The sequence below is a fragment of the Amphiprion ocellaris genome, chromosome 1, assembly GCF_022539595.1.
Source record: "Amphiprion ocellaris isolate individual 3 ecotype Okinawa chromosome 1, ASM2253959v1, whole genome shotgun sequence".
Taxonomy (NCBI): domain Eukaryota; kingdom Metazoa; phylum Chordata; class Actinopteri; family Pomacentridae; genus Amphiprion; species Amphiprion ocellaris.
This window is the reverse complement of record NC_072766.1, coordinates 37529963-37553097: the sequence shown is the minus strand read 5'-3', so window position 1 is coordinate 37553097 and position 23135 is coordinate 37529963. Positions and strand designations below refer to the sequence as shown.

At 39.2% G+C, this 23135-nt stretch overlaps 1 protein-coding gene across 10 annotated transcripts in view; it reads right to left on the bottom strand.

Moving 5' to 3' along the window:
* Positions 1-23135, bottom strand: part of LOC111575108 (C-myc promoter-binding protein-like) — a 110864-nt gene that overhangs the window by 53760 nt on the left and 33969 nt on the right. For all 10 annotated transcript variants that reach the window (XM_035952714.2, XM_035952715.2, XM_035952717.2 and 7 more), the window contains exons 3-11: positions 22214-22460; positions 17419-17488; positions 12888-13057; positions 7708-7997; positions 7078-7144; positions 6799-6857; positions 4188-4332; positions 2923-3098; positions 1497-1597 (exon numbers count right to left, since the gene is read on the bottom strand). In XM_035952714.2, coding sequence (XP_035808607.2) covers positions 1497-1597; positions 2923-3098; positions 4188-4332; positions 6799-6857; positions 7078-7144; positions 7708-7997; positions 12888-13057; positions 17419-17488; positions 22214-22460 — 1325 coding nt within the window. The remainder of the gene's footprint in view (positions 1-1496; positions 1598-2922; positions 3099-4187; positions 4333-6798; positions 6858-7077; positions 7145-7707; positions 7998-12887; positions 13058-17418; positions 17489-22213; positions 22461-23135) is intronic.

Genomic DNA, 23135 nt, shown 5'->3' with positions numbered 1-23135 from the left:
ATCTTTAATATCCCTCAATTCAAGATATCAACATTCTCCTTTTCAGATATCTTGAATTCAGTTTGAACTAGTCTGAATTACATTGTCAAGCTTTCAAAGTGGAATTCTACCCAGTGAAAATGTAATTACAGATATCCAAAATTACAGTTTTGACCAGACAAAATTATGTTGCAGGCATCTGTAGTTACGACAGAAGCGACGGCAAGCGGGAGGTTGAGGTGACTTGCATTTAGAACATATTATGCTACTGCAACTGTAACTACAGATGACAAACTGTCAGAGCCGCCTGAGGCTAACATTGTAGTAAATTTAGATCACAAGTCTCCAATTAATTAAAATTCTTGTTCTCCATAAACTTCTTTCTGATAAGTCTGTCGTATTTCTCTGCATCTTCTAACCATTATCCACTACAGCAACCAACATTGCTTCTGCTAACAGTGTTTGTGACTGTTTTGCTGCACCAGTATCCAATGGGAAGCCTTGCATGAGCAACAACAATTCAGGGTAATCATAATGGCATTTGAGATATCTGCAACTATTATTTTAACCAGTCAAAACTGACTTACAAATACTTTTAACTGTTACAGATACTAACCCTAACCTTTTGACTGGTCTGACTGACGTTGGAGATAAACTCTGCAACTCCTGTCTCACACATCCACGCCTTCAGAGTCCATTACCTACTTTTAGCACTCGACCAAATCATGCAGAAGGTGGAGTTCTGGTCAGAGCTGAAGGGTGAAGCTAGACTTTCAGTCAGTTGTGGCAAATGAGGATTAGCATTATGTAATTTACAATGAATAACCTCGTACTGATATCTGCTTTTCCAAAGGTCCAACAGGCTTAACTGTCTCAACTAAAACCTCTGGCACGCATATCAATATTCAGCCATTCTGGCAGCGACTGGATAGATTTTCAACTTCACTGAATCAGAAAATTCATTTATTCAATTTATCCAGCTCAATAAGCAGCAGGTTTCATGGTCTCAGAGAGTGTGGCTCTCGAATCGCAGACAAAGTTGACAATAACACAGCGAGCGCCACAGCAGGGCAGACGGGTAATTAGGATATTATGCTATGATGGGATTATGGCTGGCATTCAGTTAGTTGAATGAGAGCATAACAATGCAGACTTAATGGAGAGAAAATGGTAAAGACAACAGAATCAAACACTAAATATGATGAATGGAGCATAACAAACCCTTTGTAGACCTTAATCAGTGATATATAGATGCTTTTTTATTATATTTGATTACACAGAAGGCCAGAAAAAGTACAAATGTTGCTTTTACAAGGACAAAACAGAATGTAAGAGGAGGTTAATTCTCAACCCTGACACGTTCTATTCAGATCAACTGAAAAGAGCCACTAAAGGTAATGCTTACAAACTGTGCTTTACCTGACATGCATCAAAAAAGTCACTCAACAAAATCAGAAAACTGACACATTTTTACGATCATTTTTCCCCACCAGCTCATACATCAGCTCAGTACTCACCATCAACCAGCTGCTGGTGGAGATTGCTCAGCACATTCATTAGGTTTTTACAGGCTTTCTTTGGCAGGATCTTCCACGTGAGGGCTCGCTTATCTTCATTGCTGGAAAAGCAGAAGCACAAACTGAGCTCACGAGAGGCTGAGTGGCCAAAACCAACAGGGACAGCGGCAGGTTGGGGGAGCTCAGACCACCCCGACGCTGTGAGGCCAGTAATGAGGCCAGAAATGATGTGAACCATTACTGACCTTACCTGAAGCACTGGAAAATTGCATTCTCTTCATATTAAAATGAGTCTGACACTACAGAAATAAGCATTTCCATCCAATCTATTGGAAAACGATCTAGTCGCTAAACTTAGAATTCCTGAACTGGCAGCTTTGTGGTCTGGAAAGAAATGTTGAGGAAGTGCTGCACAGCATATGTGTGGATCAGTGCACTGTAGTTTAGTCTAGAGAAAATGACACAATACATCATTCATCATGAGAAGCCAGAAAACGGTGAAGATTAACCCCCTGAATCCCAAAACCCACCAACAGGATTCAAAGGCTGGTTATCTTTGTAAAAAAAAAAATAAAAAAAATAGCCATAATTACGTAATTAATCATGGAATCATAGAAACTGTAAAAACAGAAAGAATCTATCAACTGTTGTTGGATCCTTGAGCTACCTGACATCCTGTACTGACAGAAAACTTAACCAAATCCAAGGTTACAATTGTGGTATGTCATCAAAAGCACTTTTTCTGTGTCAAATTCAAACAACCTGCCAAAAACATACTGTTTTTACTAACCAGATTTTGTAAAAAAAAAAAAAAAAAAAAAAGAAGAAGAAAAAAGTAACAACCCCACCTCCCACAAAACTGAACTCTTCAGTGCAACCGAGAAGCCATGCAGTCATGCTGCAAAATTTCAGGGACTTTTCGGGGCTGAAGTGCAGGCTGTGTAGATACAAGATTAATATAAAAATAGATTGAAACTGTAAGTAGTAAAATACTGATGGCATTTACAGCTAAAATGATTTCCCCCATTTGGTAACACCTTTGGAAACTTGAAAAAATGTCATAAATGCTTATTCCATTTTTTTCAATATTTGCAAAATAAATAATCAAAGAAATTCCACATTAGTTTTTTTCTTTTTGTGTAATTTATAGCATTCTAAATTTCTTACACACCACAAAGACATTTTTGAGTTCTCGCTGCTTGTAGCCATGGCTGTGCTGTTTCCATAGAGGTGCAGAACTTTATACTGCAAAGGAATACGAGGCTATGGTAAATAAAATGTGACCTGAGTGAAAAATACCCAGAAACTGTTTGGGTTTCAGAGAGTTTAGTTCTGCAAAAATCTGCATTTTACTGATTTCATTCTTTACATCAACTCCTTGCCTAAATAACTACAGCAATTACAAGGTTTTAGGTTTTGTACTCACTGGAAGATGGTGTTTGTGTCCAGGTCGACACAGCTCACATCCGGTGGTGGGTCATAAAGATCAAAGTAGCGAGAATCCACTCCAACAATGAACGGACACGGGGCGCTCAACACATCAGCCAAGGCCAGGGGGCACAGAGGAATATATGGACACGGCCAGTGGAACGGAAAGATCATCTGACGGAGAAGATGAAGATGGAGAAGAGAAACATTAGAAGAAAAAGATAACAGGACTCCTACCATGACTGCCTAGAACTAAGTTGCAGTGCTTTCATTATCGTGTTGCTGGTTTAGAAGTGTTCCAAAGAAACAAAAACATTGAAAATATAGTGTGTCTAAGGGTGGGGGATCTGACAGTCTCATATTGTGAGTGACTTTATGTAGGCTTATGACCTACTTTGCAGTTGAATCATATAGATAATGTTGATAAAAAGTGAAATAAGCAAAGATTAAACTGAATTTGAAGTGCAGTCCTGCCAGCTATTTGGCTATTCTCGGCCTGCTTCATGTCGCTCTATCTGCAGCTTCACCAGATCACACATGTCAATCAGATGCCTCTCCACCTGCAGTCTAAGACAGTCAAGTTGGAGTTCATCCACGGCACAAGAGACTTACTGGAGAGGCAGTTGAGTGACACCGTGGACTGCTACAACAGGTATTTGGCAAGCCTGCAGACAGGGAACCACAAGACTGGACAGGCTGGGGCTAGCTGGTTAGCAGCAACAAGATGGGAATCACTACTGTTTGTCAGCTGGGCTTTTAGCCTGGAACTGAATTGACATATTTTGCATCCAGGCAACCATATGCACATCAGATCATGTCATGACGTGGAAGAATTCAGATTCAGATTGCGGATCATGATTTTGTCTATGTCATCTGATCTCTTGGCCAGACAGCCTACTCCTGGTGTGGTCAGATTTACAGAGTAGTTTTCTGCTATGGGAAAAAAACTGTATCTCAAAACCATCTTCTGATAACATCACTGAAGCTGGAAGAGCCACCTGCTACACACCTGTGCCCCATCATTCAACAAAATATTTGAGTTTCCCTCATTTTGTCTCTCTTGAATCCTCCAAAGGCAGGGACAATACAGAAGTGCCATAACAGGCATACTATTAGAAATAGCCGATGTAACAGTTGGTGCTGCAGCTTACTTAAAATAAATGTTAAAATTAAATATCAAACAGTAACATGGTGGAAGTGAGACACACTTTTGGTTGGTGTGGGGAGTAAAACTCCTCTGTACAGCTGAATGCAATAACTTACAGACACCAGAGCCTCGGTGACGCTGGTCAGAACAGCCGGTCGTAACGAGTGGACCAGGATCTTGTGTTCTGTGACGGCAAACACCAGCAAGGTGACGGCGTTTTCTGGTCCGAGGTTCTGGAGCAAAGTGGAGAACCGACCGCCACTACGAAACACAGAAATGTGCATAGCTCAATTAAAGTTGCTAGTGCCCAGATTTCTGGAAGGAACTACAATAAAGTACAGCCTCTAGACCTTTTCTGCTGCTTTGAGGTTCTAAAATGCTCTTGATGCCACCAATCTCACATGCATGTCTTTTCCCCAGAGAGCATAAAATAGATTATTCAGAAAATATGTTATATGCTATTTAAGACTTGACAATTTTTTCTCATCTCAACAAATGTCTTTGAATTCATCAGCATCTTCAAGGTTAAAACACACATTTTCTGCAATACCTTGACATCTGAGCAAATTACATTTTTGCAGCTTTTTAGAGTGAATAACGGTAAAATACAACCTCTGCAAATATCACACATATTTCTTTACAAATGTTAATTCACTGCTACTTTGTATTTCATGAACTTAAAAAATATCAGGTGTCTCTGACCTTGATAATTCTCTCTCTTCACATCTTGTGGTAACACTCAACAACCTTGAGTCGCACAAAGCAAACAGCTGAGGATCTGAAAATAAAGCTAATTGATGTCTCCAAAGCCGGGAAGGCTATTAAAAGATATCAAAGCACTTCCAGCTTGCAACTTCCACTTTGAAAATGTCACTAAGAAATGGTAGCTAAGGAGAACTGTGGAGGTTAAGGATGAGATCTGAAAGAGGAAGAACACTTTTAGATAAAACTGCACTTCTGCTGGGGAGAAAAAGAAATGAAACCACTATAATACTGCAAATGAGCTGCAGAAAGGTTCAGCAAAGTCCTTGTGGGCAAATCCTACCACTTGGCACTCATCTTGGTAACCCCCTAGGCTGTGATTTCAGGCCAACAAGACCAGGCCTCTTTCTAAATGAATGAAGAGAGCCATAACTGCAGTTTAAATGGTCACCATACTGCAAAAAGTGCATGTAGAGAATCACCAGTCAAATCTGATCAGAAACAGAAACTGTTACAAAGCAGATAATTGGTTCTTTTGAGGGAAGGGTTTGTGATGTTCATAACTTTCCCATAGATTTCGTGTCAGGATACTTTAGTGGTGGGTTTTCAGGTTTGGATGGATGGATGGATGGATGGATGGATGGACGGACGGACGGACGGACGGACGGACGGACGGACGGAAGGACGGACGGAAGGACGGAAGGAAGGAAGGAAGGAAGATGTGGTGGTGTGCCACTGAGGTACAAACAGGGTCAACTTGGATGAGTCATATTAAGGACTCTAGCTATAACCTCATCAAAAAAACTCAATGTCTGAAGTCTGCAGAGCCAAGTGATATCTGAATAAGTCAGTTTGGAAACAGCTGCTGTGGACAGATGAAATTCAAAATGAGCTCTGTGGCAACAATCACCGAAGATCTGCTTGGAGAAAAAGCGAAAGTAGCATCTTAATCCATCCATTCTTACATCCATCTTCTTCCACTTATCCATAGTCAAGTTGTGGTGGTAGGAGACTAAGCAGATACTTCCAGATGTCACTCTCCTCAGCAACACTCTCCAGTTCCTCCAAGGGGATCCCAAGACATTATATAATTTCTTCAGCGAGTTGTGGTTCTACCCTGGAGCTTCCTCCCAGTAGGAAAACCTCCAAAGGAAGTCGCCTAGGAGGAATCAGATGCCCAAACTACCTCAGCTGGCTCCTTTCAACATGAAGGACCAGCTGTTCTATTCTGAACTCCCTCCGGATGTCCAACCTTCGTGTCTAATTTCTAAGACTGAGTCTAGCCACTTTACAGAGGAAACTCATTTCATTCACTTATATTCACAATCGCATTCTTAGAGTCATGACAGTAGGTGATGGTTCGAACATGCATTGACCAATAAATCAAGAGTTTTGCCTTCCAGGTCAGCAACTATTCTGCTGTGGGCTTGTGTGATAGCCTGTGGCACTGGAAACACTGGATTCCACTAAAAATCTGAAAATTCAGAATGCGTTCATCATCTAGTCAGTCAAGGAAGAAGCAATGAAAAAGCTGCTTTCTCCAACAGAACAATGATGCAAAACAGATCTTAAAATACACCATAAACTGCATCAAAAAACACAAGATGAAGCTTCTAAAGTGGCCCCTACAGTCTCTGACTTGAGTATCATAAAAAAAATGAGTTGCTCTGTGTGCAAGGCAGACTAAAATATTGCAGAACTTGAAGTGATCCACAAGGAAAAGCGGCAGAAAATACCATATATCAGGATGATAAGACTCGTAGCTGACGATGTGTTACTAGGAGTTGGGGGGCCACATGCCACAATTACTGTTTTCTTCTATGTGTTTTTTAATGTCAAGATATAAAAATTGCTTTTACATTTGAAGAAACGCTCATTTTTAATTAACGTTGCAGGTGGTGTGCTTACTTCTTTGCACTTCAAAAATGCACAAATATGTAATTTGCCCAGAGGTGGCCTAGGTTTTAAATACAACTGCCCTTCCATTTAACATTAAAAATCACTTGTAACCAGAAAATCTCTTACCTGAGCGGCAAAGGAGAAGACACTGGCTGGCTCAACATCAGGCTGTCATGAGGGGAAAGCTAAAGAAAAGCTGAAAAGTGAGATAAAACCAACCGAGCACAAAAAGCCTGCACTGAATCATTTAAATGTTCATCCATAATGGAGGCACCTAAACTACTGTACCCTCAGGCAATCTAAGACACCTTCAGAAAGCGATGCAACTTTCTGCTAAATGATGATTACCCGGCTTCTAAAAAGCACTGTAAACATCAGAGTTTTACTGTCGCAATTAAAACTCACCTGCACCAGGATGCGAGGCCTCTGAGAAGATGGGAAGGGAACTTTGTGCATAAAGTGAGAGATGTGCCTGGGAAAAGAAGAATTAGAGGGAAGTGAGGCCAAAAATAACAGCAGTGGGCGGCTGAGTAATCCATCAGGGCAAACACCTTGAGTTATGAGCAGCAGTGAAACATGAAAAGCACTTTCTGTTACACATTACCTGGTAATTTCAAGAATCCTAAATCAACTCTACCCTGGTGATGTGTTTTCCATTCATGCAGCTATTTTATCACTGGTGAACCCCCAAATGTCAAAAAAAAAAAATGAATAAAAAGCCAAATTCTTTCTAGGGCATAAATACAAATATTTTAGTTATGAAATCAAGGGAAAACAGCAGGTGTGACCATCAGCCCTTGAAATGCACTGAACTTTACAGACTGATGATAACTGTTTTGATTTAATGACACTATACAGTGAATTCCAATACAAGAAACTTGCACTTTTGCCAAAGAAAAATTTTATATTTGAAATATTATCAGATGAAGCTATATTTTCATGGTGAAAAAGACACATTGGCTATGACTAAGGTATAATATGTGAAATTTCCGAGCATAAAATAGCAAAATAAAGCGAAAACAAGGGAGGGCTCACTTCTCGATGGGCAGGGCGTGAGGGCCGGAGATGGAGTAGCGATAGAGGAATGTGAGGAACTTGCGGAAAGCGTCGAAGAAGGGCCAGTGGGAGAGCAGGCAGATGCACTTGTTGGTGTGGACCGAGCGAGGGCTGGTGCTGCTGTTCGTGGTGCTGTTGGGGGCAGCAGCTGCTGTGCTGGAGGTGGAGGGGGGTTTGTCTGGGCTCAGGAGACCCAGCTGGCAGAGCTGCTGATCGGTCAGACACTCTGGTGGGTAGGGCTCATAGAACTGGATGGCAGCACCATAAACCTACAACAGAAAATTAGATCTGCGGTTATACTGTTAGCCTCAGTGTCACTGAGATACTAGAGAGTTGGTACGCACTTACAGTAACTGAACAATCTATAAACAGTCGAAAGGCATGCCGCATGTCTTTGTGAAGCTCTTATGTTTGCGATGCAATATTCCCACAGCTAGATGACAATATTTTGCAAGTCTAAAAGAAAAACCAACATGACTCTCCACTTCTGCAGCCTCAGAGATCAGGTCTGGTGCTAACGGTTATCGGTATTATTAGCTGCACCAATGTTTTAACTAATTTTTTTAAGACAAGAAAACTTGATGCTGTGAATAAAGTGGTCTAACGTGATTCACACAGATCACCACTCACACTTTGGCAGGCATGTGACCTGCAGACTATTTGCAAAGTTCGACCATAAAAGTGTGAAATATGGTTTCAATGCAGCCGTTTCCTTTAACCAAAACTATTTCAAAGAGAGTGATCCGAATCCACACCAAAATTTAACTGGTCATGCTCCACCTCTCCACAAAGTTTCATGAAATTCAGCTTGGTGGGTTTTGAGTAATTCTGAGTACAGACAAACAGTAGTGGAAACCATGTTCACTTCAGCAAGGAAAACTTGACTGGATCTCAATACAAAGCCGTTCTGTGTCCACAAGAAGAAGGTAGTTAACAGTGACAATTACAGCAGTATTCATTTTTATTTATTTCATTCCCCTTATCCAAAAATGATCTGATCTATGACTGAAAAGCCATCTCACGATCCAAACTGAGTTTTGTATTCTGTTGCACTGCTAAAAATACTCCGTTCACAGTATCTTAAAGCCCAATTTGACGTTGTTACTGAGAACCTGTTTTATCTGACCAACAAATAAAACCCAAAGACATCAACTGTACAACAATAAAAGACAAAGAAAAGCAGAAAATATTCCCGTTAGCAACTCTGCCCAGAAAACTTTTGCTGTTTAAGCCTGAAAAATGACATAATCTTTCAAAGCATTTCCCAAGAATTTTTCTGCTGCTTAACTAATCAGCTGTAATTACCCAATTAACTCCTTGCAGCAATGTCTGAATACACATACACACACACATACACACACACACACACACACACACACACACCCTCCCACGTGTGCACACACATGTAACTGTGCCGCTGGACTCTTTAACAAGGCCAGAGTCCCCAGTGACACTCTCTCACACATTACATTAACACAAACAGCTTTTTCACACATCTCATGTTGCTTACATCATATGCTGTGTAAAGACAAACAGGTAACATATTTGCACTTTGCTTCACATTTTAAATATTTCTATTACTCTTTTTATCATTAAAATTCCCTGGTTTTGCCATGTTAACTGATGATTTTTTTTTTTTTTTTTTTTAGATTCCTCGTATTTGAAAACCTACCTGGCTACAAAACTGATCCTGATTCTGATCTGCCTACAGAGTTTGGCCTATCAGTTTATTAGCCTAACCCCAGAGTCACACCTGAAGCTAAACTTTATTCTGAATCAAATCAAGTTTTTGTAGCACATTTCAAAACAACCTGAGTTGACCAAAGTATGCATGTTATAAGACCAGCAGCAACAAAAGTATGTGCAAAACAGCAAGACACAAAACAGGATAGAAACTTTGTAAAAGAAATACAAAACACTAAAAATACAAAACAAAACAAATTAAGCCTAAGCCCAAGACTCTACCCTCCGACAGTCTTCTGAAAAAGTGAGGACTTTCTAAAACATGTCCCAGTTCTCTGAGTCTTATTAAAGCAGAGGAACAACAGCACAGCGCACACAAACTCACACACAGAATTGAAACCTCTTGTCATTGTTTAACAAATATTTTCCAGAGGACCTAGCCAACTAATAATCAAAAGGAGCAGACAGTTCAGAAACCTCTAAGCACTCCCCTGAATCATCTCTGCACTCCCAAGTAAAAGGAAACATCAATAAGCAGACAAATAAAGTGGGTACAGTGCACCGTTGTGTAACCTTTATTGAACATGCATACCATGAGTGCCAGCTGTGGGCCAAACAAACAGCAGTTAGCGGAGCCAGAGTCAGCACCAGCCCAAATAAATCCCCTCCGCTTCCTGGAAATACGAGACTTTCCCAATTCATGCACACATCAAAGCTAACTGGCTTATCTGCTGTGCGGCTGGTGTGGGTGGGTGGATCGGTTTTCAACATTTTCCTCTAAAAGGGACTGAGGTGACCTGTGTTTTTGTTTGCTGTGAGTGATCTGAGGAAGCCTGTGTGTTTCTGTGTGTATGTTGTGTTCAGAAACTGAATGAATGAACATTGTTGTATTGCTACACTATCAATATATATTTGATGTTTGTGCAACACACACAAAAAACTACAATCATGTTGGTTTGTTTTTTTGGTTTTTCAGGAGAAAGGCATTCCACCAAGCTCCAACTATTCCAAGGACCAGATTTTGGGTTGGTTGTGTTATATATTTAAAAACAACCTACACATGTACACAACAAAAGACACAAATTCAATCTAAAATATAATAACTGTAAAAGAAAATACAATATTTTTCATTTTTGTGTTTACATTTTCATATTAGGTTGTGGGAAGAGTTTAATTATGAGTTTAGATTAGTTTTAAAAAATGGACAGTTTACTTTTAGCAGCGGTGAAAGACCATTTTCTCATGACTGAACTTGTACTTTTCTTATGCGTTTTCACCTATTTCATACATCTATGAAATTTCAGAGGGGAATATGTACAAATATACACTCAACGAGCAACACCTTTGTAATAAATTCTACTTTTACGAAGTGTCTACATTTTCTGTTACGGTTGACCTGGACAACCCGAGGTGGACAAATATTAGGAAAACTTCATCACCAATCACTATAACTTCAATAGTGAGCTTAAAAGAGAATTATCACCTTTATGACAACATACACTAAAAGAGAAAATGCACAAGCCTTGAAAAAGTGGAATTTAAGGTATTTATGGTCGATGTGTATATTTAACTATATGCCATCTACATGTATTAGTTAATTTGCAGATTTAAACTTTTCCTACAAAACATGTAATCATTTCTAAAATATGACCTTAAATAAGTGGTTCAGCACACCCTTAACCCCCATCAGTACACCTGGGGCCCATGCAGACCCCAGGGGTATATGACCTGTCATATTTTTTTATTTACAAGTTCATTTTTCAGTCCCTTTAGGTAGTTGTCACTCACATAGTTGCCTTCACATACACCAAAGCTTATTTGATTGTAACCAGGTTTGTGGTGTATGTATTACGAAATCGTTTGGGGTCCATGCGGACTCCAGCCAGACTGTGCATCTTTTATTTATGTATGTTTTGGTCATGTTGCTCTTGTGATGACTGCTTCAGTTGCATTATGTTTCATTTCAATTCAGGAGTTCTTACACTAATACTGTAAGCAATACATGTCAGTAATCATCAATAGTAATTTCATTGTTTCTTTCATATTTGTATCTATAGACGGCACACATTTTAGGAAAATATTTATTGAGAGGATATGGACAGGTACAGAAATGTGAAACAGATGAAATACTACTGGGGTCCAGCGCAGACCCCAAGTGTACGGATTAATAGGTTTTGCCTTGTGTACTGATGAGGGTTAAATTATCTGCAACAGTAACATATTGGTTAAACGTGAAAGCATTAGTAAGAATAATTCAAAACTACAACTGTATAATTATGTAAGATGGACGTGGGCCATTGTGCATATTGAGAACTTTTATTTCTGATTCTTCCTCCACCACTAAGGTTTGGCTTATATACAGAAGTGGGTGGTCAGTTAACAATAATAATGGCTGCTTCAACACCTTTTTCATTCATTCATTCAAGCTGTTTTTAAATCTCGAGGAATCACTGAGGGATGCCCTCATTTCCAATGATGTTGAGAGTTTAGAGGGTTCTTGTAGTTAAAGAAAAACGGTGCATGTAATGTGCATACTAGTCTCTCCTCAGCTAAACACGGAGTCTGCAGACTGCCAGAGTCCTGCTGGGTTTTGCTCTGACCTTGGCCAGTAAAAGACAACTCAGCACACATACTCACCTAATATCCTCCTACATATGTTACAACAGGACCTCCATTTACACGCCTGTACACACAAAGTTGACTCGGCAGCAGCAGCAGGGTTTGGCACAGGTGATCATCTCTGACCCCTAATTGACCTTCAGCAGAGCCGCTGCTATTAAACACCAGCAGGCTTCGGATGTTACTTGTTTCAGAGTACGACTGTGTTTCAGCATGTTCTTCTCTTGTTTACCTTTTTCTGGTATGCATGTCGTTCTTCTTCTGCCTTGTATTATTAAGCTGCAATTTATCAACTAATCAATAATCATCAACAGCCCTAATTGGGATACTAAAATCATTGGCAAACTAGTGTGCAATTAACTCCATGTTGCTTCTCTGTGCATGCATGATAGCAAGTGGGTGATTTAGAGAGTATTACAGTGTTGTTGTTGTTGTCTGGGAAAAGCCTAATAGCTCAATGTTTATTTTCCAAGACTACAAGAAGAAACAACCTTGCTGTTAATGCAGTGGTAATGCATTTACTATTTTAGTGCTTCATTGATTTATTTTCATCTCAAATGCCTGCTCTAAAAAAGGAAACCCTAGATATGGAGCTACAGGGTTTTCGCCAAACAATGGCAGCATGCCTGACCCACTTTTCCTCCTGGCATGCAGCACGTTGTGGTTTTCTTGTGCCCCACCGTAGTGTGTCAGTCTGTGGTCACGTCAGCTGTGCAGATGACAGTTGAAGACTGTTGATGAGGTCTAACAGTCGCTGGCAGCCTCTCGTATCCGATGCTGCTGCTGCCGACATGTCGGTTAGACGCCTGGATGAGTGAGGAGGACAGAAAGTGAATTTACCCATTCATCCGGCTTACCTTTTCTCCAGAGGCTCCGGTGAGGACAAAAGTGGAAAAAACAGGGAGGGAGTATTTGGTGTTAGCTGGCCAGCACTCGATCGTGGCTCCCATGGGAAGGCAGAAGAGAGGGACAGACTCTGGCAGAGGGAAAGACTCGTAGTCCTCCTCTGGATATCTGCTGAATAAACCTAAAGGAAAAGAGAATAAACAAAACAAACAAACTGAGAACTCAATTTAGAGAGCAGCTAAGGGCACATGTCCCCTGTGAATTCCAATTAAAAGGTAATGTAGATGGAAAATCGCCTTTCCAATAAGCTGAAAATGAAACAAAACAAGTTCAGTGTACTCTAATCACAACTATAATGTACTGCTTTATTGAGTCAGTGTGTCACTGGAAACGCCTGGCTGTGTAATAAGCAATCAGTCCACACTAATCGGGCCTTTGAGTAATTAGTCACTGTCAGCCGACACAAACAAGAGACAATAAAGTAGTTATCTAGTGCACTTTTTTAAAACTCTGTGCTACATCTAATGTTGGCTAAATGATGCTACCATACAAGCAGCACAACCACATTTTGTGTGTAAAAAATAAATCTTTACCCAGTGACAACCCTTCAAACCAGCATCAAACATTTGTTTTATAATATATTTATGGTAAATGCTGTGAATTTATACATTTAAAATGCTCATTTACATTCTTCAAGGGAATGATGAACTGCTGTATGAATATTAATATACATTATTTTTTGAAGATGAAGCATCATTAGACACTTCACTAAAAAAGTCTGACAAAATTATTTATTATTAGAACACCCTCAAGTGCACAACTACATTATAACCTTGAGCTGAGGGAATCAATAAAAATTGCTGTGACATAAAGGTTTAATCAGCAACTGGAACTACTGGACAGAGTTTTTACTAGTTATCAATAGATTAATTAACCATTTCAATGCCATTTCTCACATAATCGACATCAGCAAATTACGGCTGTCGGTTTACAAAGCCCTGAATGGTTTACAACTAAAACACATTTCTGATCTGCTGCTACATTATGAACCATCCAGACTTCTCAGGTCTTTTTTTCTGTTGTCAAAGTCAAAACGAAGCAGAGAAAGACAACTTTCAGTTTTTACCCACCACATAACTGTAATAAACTCCCAGAAAACTGTAGATTTGCTGCAACTCTCGGTTCTTTTAAATCACGGCTGAGGACTTTCCAGTCTCCCTTTGCCTTTCATTAAAGCATATCTAAGGCTTCTAAATATCTTCAATTGCAAGGTAATTTTTACCTCTTGTTTTATTTTACTTTATTCCCTACTTCACTCTTTGAATTGTGTTAAAATGTCTTTTTGATATTTCTTTATCTTCCTTTTGCACTTTGTCTTAATGCTCTTTATGTTTTATGTAGAGCGCTTTGAAGTGCCTTGCTGCTTAAAAAATGTGCTACAGAAATAACCTCGTACGGCCTTATAAAGAATGGCAAACGGGAAACGTTGGGTCAGTCTGAAGCAGCCATTGACTAGCTTCCAGTGCTAATGGGTTATTTTCCATTTTGCATATGACTTAAGACAAATCTTTTAAACAGCAGGTAAGCAACCAAAAGTGACAGAATACGTTCTCTGCAACATCAGACATTAATATGTTTATCAGACCAGTAAGTGGGAGATGCTGCTAAGAAACACTGTGCTCTAATATTCCATTTAGTTTTTCTTGATAGACAGTTGTTTATTTTTTTTACAAAGATTAACTTTTTTATTAGTTGTAGATATTTATTCAGCTGATCATGTTGTTTATTTAATGGAAGTGGACAGAGTGCACATCTACATCAGGAAACAGAATCATTGCAGATGTTCTTATGAGAATAAGACTCTTATTTGTAATAACTGTTGTAGATTCAAAGACAAAAACATAATATCAGCATTATTCATATGTATGTGTCATATATACTGCAGACGTAGTCTCAATATCAGCACTGACCACTGAAATACAGGGCTAAACAATTAAGAAGATTTTAATGAAAATCCAGGAAGGAAATGAAAAGCCAACAGCATATTTAGACTAATGCTCTAATAAAATTTAAATAGATTTGAGTAGAATGAAACTATCAGGTGCTGTTTATGTTTGCCCACTGATCAATGTAAACTGCGTCATTCAGGTTGGTGGTGGGACTGAATGAAGTCCAGCCTCATTATTCAACAGTCACATCTCGGATATTCTGTTACATATCTGACCCAAGACTTGATTGAAATGTCAGTAGTTTTATATATTCATAGTCACTCTTCTGATCCACATCTCATGTGGTAATGCTTCATCACATGTATTAAATCTATTACACAGTGAAGACTGAACTGATATACTGTATCACAATCACAGTATCTGTCACAGAAATCACAGTTAAGATATTTTCCCCAAATTATTCAGCTCTACTGAAAACCCATCTCACCCAATCTCAAGCACTAATTCATAGACTCTACAGCTGGAGAAACACATGTACTAGTCAACACTGCAATGTCAGTGTGACTTCAGTTAATAATGAAGAATGATGTAAGTACTTACAGCAGTTGCACAGCAGTAATGGAAAAAGCTGAATTGTGCACAACATAGGTAATTAAAAAATGTGTACAAAATACTACTAGTTAATATTTAAGGCTGCCTTACCACAACTGTTACCAACAGCACCAGTAATTCCACAACACATCTGAACATAAAGACATAGTTTGACACTTTGGGGAAATCCATGCATTCAGGACCACCAGCTTATCGGTAACAAAATCTGTCAACAAGAACCTGTAATGTTTACCAATTAATGTGTTGAATCTTGTCAACAACACAGTCTGGCACACAAGTCCTCATAAAACCTGTCTTACACTTTGGATTTTGCATAAGTTAAGCTTAAAAGATACAGTGTCTAACTGTTTTTCACTTTTTTACTGGTTTAATTGATTAATAGATTCCAATAAGCAAAACTTTGTTTTAAAAATGTATGTGACTCCACCGATTTCCAAATTTATCATATATTTACTTGCTGGATTTTAAGATCAAATTTTATTTTTTATCTGAGTTTACACTCCTAATGAATGTCCTTGTAATTTATTATACTGTAATTTGCATTACTTTTGTTGTGCTGGTTTTATTTGTTCTGGTTCTTAAATGACTAATTAGTTTTAATATATTTAATAGCTTGTCAAATGCTGTAAAGCACCTTGGTTACTGTGTTGTGTTTAAATGTGTTATATAAATAAACTGAAAAGGCAAATTATTTTTGCAAATAAGTATTAAAGTCAAACTAATGAATCCAACTCCTCTTTTAGCTCTGTTTTGGTCTCCACCATTTCCTGAGAAAAATATCTTGAGTTGCTAAATGTTCCACTTTCCTCTCTAGCTAGTTAAAACCTCTCTCAGACCATCACTCAGAGCATGACTGCTGAAATAAGCTGTCTGATGTTGCTGTAAAAGCAGTTGTTTACAACTGTGAGCCAAACAGTTAATGTGCTGGAAGAGCAGATCAATTACCTAATAAAGGTGAATAAGCTCTGCTGAGCTTCAGAGTTACGATTTAATGTGTCATTCAGGCAGCTCCTTTCACATTACACTATAATAACGTAAAAATATCATAAATAATGCTACTTTAAGAACTAATTTAGTAAAAGGAGAAGGGCGCTGCCAGTTCTCCTCTCTACAAATTACACAAATATATTGTGCACAGTGATGAATGTTGTGTAGATGCACATCCTCCAGAGTTAAATGTGCTCATTCACAATATTTCATCCCAAAACAACAACCATGTATCCACCAGAACAAACTTATCTTGCTCCATTCTGGATCAAACTGTCACATTCATAAACTTGATGCGGGCTGGATTTTCCCTGCCTGTATTGCGGAAAATAAACTTCATTTCTGTGAGCTGACTCATCCAACGCATTAGAGAGAAACAGATAGGATCGCTCCATTCACAGTCTGCTGCATATTCAAGACATGTACGACAAAACATCAGCCAGCCAGCCGGAGGTTGAGCCAAACTCTGAGCCAAACAGCGCTATCAGGAAATGACAATCCTCTGTGTTTTTGGCACTGGAAATCAGACATATTTAATGTGAATGAATCTACATAATATCATTAAATATAAGCTAACTATTCAAACCCTTTAACACTGGACACTATTGGCATGCACAGGCTTATCTCATCGCCCCAATTCTGAGGCATCAACATGCTTCAACAAGCCTGAACTTGTGGTGGTGCAGCTAGTGTACTCTGCAGGAGACTCTCCTCTCCAGAGGAAAAACAGAGTTGCAGCAGATACACAAGCAGGCACCGAGCTAAATGCAATATTTATAACTTCAAGATAAGTTCTCAGTGCACCCGATTCAATTTATTGTTTGTATAACTGCATGTTTATCTAAAATTACACTCTGACTATTCACAAGAAGCCAATATTAGCACTGAGGAAAGAGGGGAAGGATTTGCAGGCAACATGTTATTTGATATGTCAGAGGTTCACACCAGTATTTGGATCTGTGTGCAGCAGTAGTTACAGGATTAGGAGGCTCACCTGCTTTGTATGCTATTGTGTTGGTTTTGGCCACAGACTTCTTATAACACAAGTAGACAGAGGAGCCCCACTGAAAACAAGAGCACAAGGAAAAGTTAGCATGATGTCCTCTGAATAATATAGACGACCTTTTGGTGAATAAGGAACAAAATGCATAAAAATCTAATTTGGCAAAGTACTCCATTTTAAAAAGTGAAATTATGGCCTAATTATTTCAAATTAGGATCCCCATCAAACAAGTTAGTACAAGGACTATTGAGGTGTTTGCATTTTGTAGCTCATTATGACTTAATACCTGACCTCCAATTATTAAAGTATTCACCTTGCTGCAGGAGTGAGTGACACATTAAAAAACTTCCATTAGTGCCTTTGCCAAGTTTTTGGACTTTTTTTGCCTTCTTCCCAAAAAACTACTGGTTTCACTTCATATCAGTACGGCTTATTTCAAAGTATATATTTACTTCTTATTCGTCACGTGGACTTTGAGTTCTGACTACATTTGAGTGTAACACTTTAGCAGCAGACTCTCTTCTAATGCACCACCAAGGAGACGGTTCAAAATGGCCTTTTCTTCCAACAGATCGTATTTTCTACATTTTGGAGAGCCTTTTTGCATTTATTAAACCCATAGAGTAGTGAGTTGGCAGAAAGTGAAGAGGGAGATGGGGGAATGAAATGCCCTTGCCAAATTTGAACAAGGAACTTTGAGACTAAATTGCTTCTGTCAAAAAACCTCAAGGCCACCAGGATTTTGATAACAACATCCCATTTGGAACAGGTTTTAAAACCCCTGTTGTACAAAAATGGAAACCAAAGGATGTCAAGAAAATTAAGCACGAATGGCTGAATAATGGGTAAATTGGAAAGCCCTTAGGCTGATAAGAGAGATGAGTACTATTTACAGTAAGTGGAGATGGTTAATATTCATCTATTGTGATGACACTGGAAAAAAGCCCAACATATTTACCATTTACTGCGATAAGGCACAATTACGTGTTACTTGTACATCACTTGAGTGTTTCCATCTATTATTTTACTCTATTACAAGTACTACGTGTTTTGAAGAACTTTTAAGTCCATGTGTATAAAAAGCAAACTAAAATTTGGCCGATATCCCCTTCAAAGTAGTCTTCTTGTGCAATGACATACTGCTCCCAATGATCCTGCCATGTTTTGACAGCGTCCTGGACTTTGTAAGCACCACTGTGTCAAAACAGTGTTTTGTCAACTTGAGCTTCACTTTGGGGTGGTTTGATTGTCACTTGTGCTGAATACACTCTCAGACGTCTCAGGGTGTTAAAGTGAATTAGGTCTTGACAGGCCAACTCTGGGAGACAAGTTTATGGTTCACAACCCTGTGAATGTTAAACAAAACACCAAATGATCTGACACACCCTCTTCAATCTTCAAGACAACCAGCTTTTCCATAAAAGACTGTTGTTTAGTCTCTGAGTCGTAGGCGTAGACCCAACTCTTGTCTCCACTGAATTTTATGTTTACTTTCGACAGAAGCTTAACATACATGGTGAAATCATCACTGTACGCTGGCAAGTAGTCAGAATGGGAAATCCAGGGATTGTTACAAAGTGGCAGGAACACTGGGAGCTGTGCGTCACTGCACAAGACAATGACTTCAAATAGGATCGTATCCAGATTTAAATCATGTCTTAACCATCATATATCATACATATAATAATAAATTTGGCACAGAAGCCATTCCTCTGCAAAATAAGCACTTTCACATTTTGTTAATACAGTACATTTTCCTGTTATTACTTCTGTTGTTTTGCTTGAGTTAAACTTTTAAGGCAGGACTTTTAATGAAGTACACTGTTGATCTAAAAACGTATTTTCTCCAATTTAGCATGTCAGTTGATTAAATTTAATAGAATATATGCTGTAAATTTATATTACCCCTCCAGCAGTTTAATAATACACAACAGAACACAAAGTAAGTCTAACTACACTCTGGGATTTGCATCTAGTAACTAAACCATTAGCATGTAGATTGAAGCGATGATGCATCTGATAAACAAACATTGAGACAATTAGTTACTGTGAAAGAAAGCTGGTGTTCAGCAACTAAAATGAAGGATGCTCACAGAGCTTCACTGAAATATTAAAATGATCGTCACGGCTATTGTATTAGTCAGATTGAAAAATTAGTTTAGCGGGATACTTATCCTCTCCTTCAGGCACCACGAGCCCCAGTAGATTTATTTTTGAGGAGATTTTAGGACATGTACAGCCACAAACACAGAAATACTCAGTGTCTTGGAGGGGGATGCCTCTTCTAAGAAATGCCTGAGTACTTTGAGCTGAGACGGCAATGATTTTTTACTGTAATCTGATGCATGTGTGCGTGGTCGGGTGTGTGGGAGAGAGAAAGAAGCAGGAGGACGTAAAAAGAATATGACAGGAAAGTGAACGGAGCAAAAACACTGGGTGAGGAGAAAAACTGAACACAGGAGCAGAGGCCACAAAGCTTGAGGGACTTTACTGTCCTCTTTGAAAAAAAAAAAAAACAGACGGCATTAAAAAACTTCCTCAGGTAGTTTAGGATGCTTTTCCATAATTGGATGCACTTGCCAGTTTGAGCGTCTCACCTGGAGGCTGAAATCTCTCTGCTGACTACTCAAAAACCACAATTAACTAACAAAAAAAACATCAACAGGTGAGGGTAAGTCTATTTTTCATTCTCTAGCCTGCACAGCTCCACTCACAATATGTTTCAGCATAAAAGACAGAATAATTCCACCGAGATCAAGGCTGGGATTTTTCTTTAACACAGCTCCATCACTTTGGATACCCAAGCAAGTGTGGCAGCTAAATCTGTCGTGTTTCATCAGACTTACTCACTGCACTAAGCTCAATGTCATCATGTATCGCTGACTAGTTTCTCACATTTAAAAGTTAAGACACTTTAAAAACGTGGAGAAAGATTTGAGGGAAGTCTGACGGAGTTGAGGATTCACAACTTGTGACTAAAGAAAGTCTTGACATTTCAAATTTCATGCAAGTTCTAACAGCATGAACATTTGTCTGCTGAATTCAAAATGTCACACAGTAACGTTAAGAAAGAAAATACCTCATGAGTCATTAATGCCTGTTATGTTCAACAAATTCTACGAGTTATTCTGGTATGATGAATTTGACCTATTTGAGATGCCAATTACCATCAGCCTGTGATCTCAACCTCATTTTCCCCATTCTGAAAAATTTCTTTTGACAACTACAAAAAGGTGACAAAAAAAAAAAACCTGAACCCTTGACCCCTACAGTGAGGGGATGTGGTGGCTCTGTAATGTTGTTGGGGGCATTTTGCTGCCACGGTTTGCTGCAAATCAGAACAAAATTGCTCTGAGTGATCACCTTTATCCTATGATGAGACATTTCTATCCTGATGGTGGTGGTCGCCCAGGATGACATTGCCCCCATTCATAGGGGAGATGGGGTCACTGAATGGTTTTTAAATTATATGAATCAGATACTAGGACCTTTATAGTCACCAGGTTTCAACTCTATTGAACACCGATGGGTGATTGAGGACCAATGTTTTAGATAGTGCTGCCCACTGGCATCATCAAAACACCAAATGAAGGAATATGTTTTAGACAAATGATGTTCCATCCCTTCAGTAGAGCTCAGAGACTGATGCAGATGATGAACTTTAATATTTGTCATCTGCAACAGCTGCAACTGCTGAGCACTGTTCTACACACACAAAGCTCCCAAAGACTAACTTAGCTTGTTTAGGCTAAAGTCTCAATAGCTCATAGTGGGAGCTGGATGCTGCTGATAGCATTTCTGTTTAGCCATTCAACATATAGTACTTTGTGTATGTGTGTGTTAGCACGCTGTGTGCAGCAGCCACTGTGGTTTAAACTCAGCTACACCTGATAACTGAAATCTCCTAACAGTCTTTCACATCAGCTTGAGGAGGATTTTGACCAAGAGACAAACAGACACACAGTCAACTATATCTGAAGCTCTGACAAAAACCCACATCAAAGTCCTCACAGGGAAACTGGATAAGCATGTTTCATCGCACTGTTTTGAATGCTTGAAGGCTACATTCCATATTTTTTTGTAAAACAAAAATTTTTTGAGGTATTTATTACACCTGTTTATTAGGTGCATTTCTTTTGACGTACCAGCCAGCTGGGTAGAAATGTTATGCCACCATTAAATGGTGAAGTTGAAAAGCTGTTTTCTATTACTTCAAGGTTCCATCCCAGGTTAAAAACTTTCATTTTATTGGTTTATTTTTTGCCATAGTATCTAAATTGCTACTGAGAATCATAGAATTTCAGTGGTATTGAATACAATGCTACTGAACTTTATGTTCAGTTGCATCAATACTGTAATTCTGTTCCTTATTTATTCAAGTAAAGTCACCTTGCGTCTCTGTACCATTTTAGCACCTTATGTACATTAATGTTAATATTTTACTCTTTATTCTTTATCTCAGCATATTTAATGATTACTTTTATTTTATCCTATTTTAACTACCACATGGCTGCTACTACGATTGTATAGTTGGTGATCCTGTTCTACGTCTAACTGCTCTGCATACCTTTGAATTACATCCAGGGGACAAACAAAGATCTTTGAATTGAATGGAACTGAAAATTGTGATATTCTTATGATTGATGACTAAAAACTCTTATGCAAATCCTGGAAGTATCTGAAAACTACCTGGAAATTTCTCACCAAACAAAATGTCAATCATGAAAAGCCGTTTTGTCACAATGATAAAGCGCTGTTGTCTCGTATGCACCAGTATCTCCCTCACCATGCTGCTGTTGAGATTCTTCTCCACCTTGCAGAAAGTGTGCGGCGGCGTCTCCCCCTTGCTCGGGATGATGATGCAGATGTCGGTGACGGCCAGGGCGGCGTGAGGTTGGCTCTCGGGCGCCCGGCGGTAGGTGACGTAGATGCGCTGGGAGGAGTTTCCGCTGATGTTGGCGGGACGACCGGCAGGTGTGGTCTGGATGAGGTGGCAGCCCTGCTTCAGTCGCTCCTTCCACTCGTACAGAACACTGCAGGAGGAGGCAGAACACAGCGGTCAGCCAAACAAAACACCACATCGACGTGTAGCTGTTACTGTGATTACCGTGGAGAAGTGATCAATAAAATTTACTGTTGTTATCTGGCCGGGCCAATTAGGTGAACATTTAAATCTAACACTGGGCATTTATCCCAGTTTTCAGCAGCTGACAGGACGGAGCTGATTAATCTGCTCTGAAAAACCAATAAGAGATCTATGAGCTTATAAAGTGTAGTGAGAGTGTAGCTTAACTTCAAACTCTGAGCCACTTTTAACCTCAATAACTTCAGCCACACTCACGGGTGTGCCATCAAGTTGTGTTGTTGCTAGCAAAGGTTTTTTAACACACCAGTGAGACCAAACTTGCCGATTCTCCTCCCACATGTACAGTAGGTCATCCATGTGGAAGCCATTTATGTAGTTTATTTGTCACACTGTAATCATACCTGTTGGAAAAACATTGACAGTCCATATCAGGCAACAATAACATGCCAGCTCACATAAATAAACAGCAGAGGAATCTAATACAGCCAAGTGAGCTAAAACTGCACCCAAACCTGAACTGACAGAAAGCTCTGACTATAACATTACACCTTTAAGTCATTTTGTACGTGGGTATTCCTGTGAAAAGTTAGTGACTGGCACAAAGTTGGATGGATGCATATTG